Source organism: Bremia lactucae, linkage group LG3 (assembly GCF_004359215.1).
Source record: "Bremia lactucae strain SF5 linkage group LG3, whole genome shotgun sequence".
Lineage (NCBI taxonomy): Eukaryota > Oomycota > Peronosporomycetes > Peronosporales > Peronosporaceae > Bremia > Bremia lactucae.
The window spans coordinates 6,145,230-6,150,372 of NC_090612.1; the positions used below are offsets into that span (position 1 = coordinate 6,145,230).

Consider the following 5,143-nt stretch of genomic DNA (forward strand, 5'->3'; position numbering starts at 1 on the left):
CGACACTGTTCTTGACAAAACACTCGATCCTTGGTCTGCCACCGTCAACTTGAATCGGTTCACTTCAAACCAATCACTTGGCGCATTTCATCCAGTCTTGGTGCAGCCAACGCCTTTGTAAGTATGTCTACAGGCACATTCAAAGTCTCTCGATATTNGAAGAAAACGTGGGATTATTCTTGGCATTGGTAAAGAGACCAAGGGTACCGAGTCTACCTACCCAAGGATAAAGTGGTTGTCGTAACCCATCTCGGTGCTTTGCAGGAAGTCTCCATTTTCTTGCCAGAGCGAAAATCATTTTTATGCTGGACATGTCTATGGCAGCTGCAAAAGTAATGCCACAGTTCACGTCAAAAACTTTTTCGTTTCCACACGCGACCAGTCTTGTCTTCTAACGCTCTATACCGCCTTCCCGTCACGCTTCGTTTTAAACACACACTTCGAATCTGGAGCTCGAACGTTTTCTCGCGTTTTGACCACATTCCATACTCCATTTCTTTCCAAAGCTTATATCTCTTCCCCAGTCGCAGTCACCCACCCTGCTTTGCGATCGCTACGCATAGCTTCGCCAAAGCTCGGATTAGAATCAGTAACACCTCATTGTAATCAGTTCCAGTTACCAAAAGGTCATCCACGTATACACCGACAATTATAATGTGACCAATTGTCCATCAAATACACGCGCATGTCTGTTAGGCTTTGTTGAAGCCAATGCTCACCAGCTTCTGGTGCAACAATTTGCTCCACAATCTCTCTGCTTGCTTTAAACCATAGAGAGCATTTTCAGCTCCAAAACCATTTCATTAATTTCGAACTCCTCCGCAATCTGCATTCCTTGCTGAAAATGGATGAAGATGTCCAAATTCGCTTCTTTTTCGGCCTTAACATCAGCATTCGGTACGACATGTACGAAATATTGAGACGTTAAACAAAAATCAAAACGATCAAGTGTGTGGGTTGTATATGAAAAACAATGAGACTGCTGTTTCAGATAAGTCCGCGCGATACGTTTGACAATATTACGACAAAGCTATTTCGCATGAAGTGGAGGAGGTGATGAGTCACCATCATAATCATACGAAGTCAAAGAGAAAGACTCCGTGGACAAGCAGGAAAAAAGTTGTACCAGTTCGGTAACAAATCCAAACTTTCGACTGGGAAACCAGAAGTCGCATTTTATTTGATGAGCTTACTTCTCTATCGGTGAATATCTCAGATGGGCTCGCCTTCGTATGGTTATGAATCGAATGCTTTACAAGTGGTTGGCTAAAGCGACGCGGAAAGTCAGTCACGGGTGGTGCCATTGATCTGGATATGCAAAAAAACAAAGTGGTGTTTTGCTCTCTACATTGGAAGCTGAGTTTACAGCTGCTTCAATTATGGCTCGAGAACTTTTGGGCAAACGCGAACTGTGGAAAGAATTGAGTGTGAGTTTTGAAGAAGCGATGTCGTTGCGAGTGGATAACCAAGCTGCTTTGAAGCAGCTTGATGGCGAGAGAGCATCAGCCAAGGCCAAACATATTGATGTTCGCATCAAATTTGTCGGTGATTTTACTAAGCGTGGGATCATAAAACCCGAATATCGAGAGACTTTGAATGTGCCTGTAGACATACTTACAAAGGCGTTGGCTGCACCAAGACTGGATGAAATGCGCCAAGTGATTGGTTTGAAGTGAACCGATTCAAGTTGAGGGTGGCAGACCAAGGATCGAGTGTTTTGTCATGAACAGTGTCGACGAGGAGGAGTGTAGAAAGGCAAGCTTCAGGGTGATGAAATAACAAAATGGTACGAGTACTAGATTTGGTAATCGTATTCACACCGAACGACTGTATGGTTTTCATTTCCTGATTTCTCCTGTCGTGAATATTTGCAGCAAGCTAGGGTAATGAAATTAATAACACTCTCTTTTGCCTCTTTTTGTGTGTCCCCTAGGTACGTTCCATTCTACTTTATACAGTATGTCGTGTATCTAAGCCGGAAATTGGTGTCACGTTTACCTTTGCAAATTAGTTACAGGCGCAAGCGCGTCAAGCACGTCGCACTCCGTTGCAAAACTATCAGCCCATCTCCCAACGATGATGCCCCCATCTGGAATTAAGCTCTTACGATGTTGTCGCGCGTCAGTGATTAACCTTACAAAAGAACTCAACAAGAGAGCTCGCGAAAGCCAATTTTAAAGTCTCCTTATTTATGAAGGTAGCTGGCATGGTCGCTTTCGCTTCTTGGTACCAAATAATTAGTATTTTATTGACCTCCGCCTGGATGCTTCTGCCCTTAAGCCAAAATGGCTATACGCATCGTTTGAAAGCCATTACTGAAACATGTGCTAGAAGCCCACGTGTGCCAAGTACAAACGCTTTATATCTTATGATACTAATACTTAAGCATTAGATTCAGCGCCCCTCCTTCTTAGCATTTTGTTTCGTAGCGCTTTGGGCGAACAGGCAGCTTATTCTGCCAGCGCCTAAAATGGACCTGATAGTGAAATAAATGATTTTTCTTCAATTGCTCACGATCTAATTGTAGCATTCCGTGTTCTGGCAGTCAACCATTGCTCCGCTGCCCGAAACTGAAAAAAACTTTCCATACATTTGCTAAGTGTTTCCTCTTCCCTGTTTTGCGTAGAATGGCGTCCATATCATCGCCAATGCTCGTGACGCACGGGCTGGTGCGCTGGTCGCCAAGCAGTCATTGTATTGCGGCTGCAAATGGAAATAGCCTTATCATTCGAGATGCTCGCTCGCTGCAAATTGTACAGCGCTATTTCGCGGTAGGCGAAGTCCAGTCGCTTGCGTGGTCGGCGGACTCGCATCTCGTATTGACAGCCTCTTTTAAGCACGCTGTTGTGCAGCTATGGTCTGTGCAGGATTCTTCCTGGACCTGCAAAATTTCGGAAGGTGTTGCGGGGCTTGTCTATACCAGGTGGACGCCCGACGCGCGACATATTGTGACGGTGTCCGACTTTCAGCTACACGCAACCGTGTGGTCTCTTGAAAGTCCGACAGCACATTGCTCTATTCACAACCCTAAACTGGCGGCTGATGGTCTCAGTTTCACAAATAATGGGACGTTCTTGGCCGTTGTAGAACGGCACGGCGGCAAAGATTTTATCGGAATTTACAGCTGTGAGAGCTGGGAACTTACGGTCCATTTTGTAATCGACAGCTACGACTGTGTCGAAGTCGTATGGTCTCCCGACGGCGCGTACGTGACGTATACTGTTCATAAAGTGCAACTTCCTCAATGTGCAGCCTGCTACACGCAGGTCAATCGCTGTTCGAGACACTCACTTAGAATTTAGAGTATTGTTGTATTCCCCCGATGGCACGCAGCTGGCAAGGTACCAGGTACAGTATTTGTGAAGTGATGCACCTAAGCGGAAGGTTATACTGAATGAATAATCTTCCTTCATAGGCTTATGAAAACGCGTTAGGATTGAAAAGTATGATGTGGTCAGCGTCAGGCCAGTTTCTTGCGCTTGGGAGTTACGATGAGCACCTGCGCGTGCTTAGTCATGTTACTTTGAAGCCCATCGCGGACTTTGACCACGAACAAATTGCCACCTCAAGACTGCATACTAGTCACCTAGCGGTAAGGATACAGCTAAATATATGGGGACTATATATTGTAATATTTCTTTCTTGACCCATAGATTGATTTCGAAGAAAGGTATGCAGATGTCGATGTCATGGATCGGCCGCGAGGCAGGCGCGTTGCGGTATCACAGCGAAGCTCTTCACTTTTATCAAACTCGCTGCAGGCCGCATCTGCAGCTGCTCAGGCAGCTGGTGAAAAAAAACAGTGCGATATCTGCTTTGTAAAGCGAGAGCCACCATTCTCTGTCCGCACAATTACCTGCGATCCATTGTTAGTTTAACTGAGACATACGATTGCGGATATTTCTACTGACATTAATGTTACTCAATGAAAACTACTTTTTACAGATTAGAAAATCAAAAGATTGGCATTAGCCGGATTGTGTGGAGTGCTGACTCTGCATTTCTCGCCTCCAAAAGTGATCAAATGCCGTACAACGTTTGGATCTGGCGCGCCGATACTCAAATGCTGCATTCGGTAGTATCACTGCTTGAATGTGTTCGAAATATGCGATGGGATCCCGTAAGTAGTCGCCTCGCAATTACGTCAGGGAATGGTCGTGTTTATTTTTGGGCTAATGAGACTGTCTCATGGGTCGACATTACAATAGGTACGATTTGTTGACAGCAATCATCATTACAAATTGCCTTACCAAATTCTCCGATAGATTCATTTCAAGCATTAGGTATTCAGTGGGCTCCGTCTGGCGATGCACTAGTTGCGGTTGGTCGTCAGCAATGTTGTCGTATATCGTTGCCATCCGTGCGGAATGATATTTGAATGGTTGAGAATTTGCGCCGGCGGACGCCTCTAGAAAATAAATTCACGTTGCCTTTTAATATTATTTAATCCACAGCTTTACGTATTTATTCTCACTCAGCCAGTTTGTTTAATTACAAAAGCAAGTCGTTTGAGGCCATTTTTGCTTCGGTAAATTGCTAACGTGAAAGTGTCGGATTGTATCTATAAATGACGGGGAAGCACATTAACTGCAAAGGGAAGCTACTGCGCTACAAGCAGTGACTTCGGACGAAGGTAAATTCGCTGTGGAGCTGGAATCTGCGTCAATCGATGTCGCAACTCCTACACTCGGCTCGTAATTGGAGCTCTTATTTCAACTTGAACTCTCAAACGAAGCTTATAAATGCATCCTTAAAGTTGAAAACGTAATTTGTCAGGTGCGTGGTTTAGGCTCAAAAACAAGAATTCATGGCGCTCTTGATCAAATCCTACTGCAGTCGCATCAAAATGCAATCTGTCGATGAGATTTCGCACTGGACAAATTAATTAAGCGAAAAATTCGGCGCTAGACACAACTTATATCAATATTTTTAATAATGAAATAGTTCGTATTGTAGCGGAGCTACCTCGCTCCTAAAGTCAGAGGAAGACTTTCAGACTCACTTAGTTCTATCGAACTAATGGTTTAACAATTCAGGGAGTCGTAAAAGCTATTAAAGCTTAATGAATCCTAGTTCAAGGGATCCAGGAGTTCGTAGAACCAAGTGGCAACTAGTGCCCAAGAGTACGCTCCCTAGAAAGGCT

The 5,143-nt window shown here is 44.5% G+C and overlaps 1 protein-coding gene across 1 annotated transcript; it reads left to right on the top strand.

Moving 5' to 3' along the window:
• Nucleotides 1–2,627: 2,627 nt before the first annotated feature.
• CCR75_006733 (uncharacterized protein) lies at nucleotides 2,628–4,473 on the top strand (the record flags this gene model as incomplete). The annotated part of the gene is given in 6 exon segments (XM_067964801.1): nucleotides 2,628–3,221; nucleotides 3,232–3,348; nucleotides 3,416–3,592; nucleotides 3,654–3,868; nucleotides 3,946–4,208; nucleotides 4,266–4,473. 6 exon segments carry the CDS (start codon nucleotides 2,628–2,630, stop codon nucleotides 4,376–4,378), a joined length of 1,479 nt encoding a protein of 492 aa, XP_067817234.1. The 3' UTR covers nucleotides 4,379–4,473.
• Nucleotides 4,474–5,143: the final 670 nt, after the last annotated feature.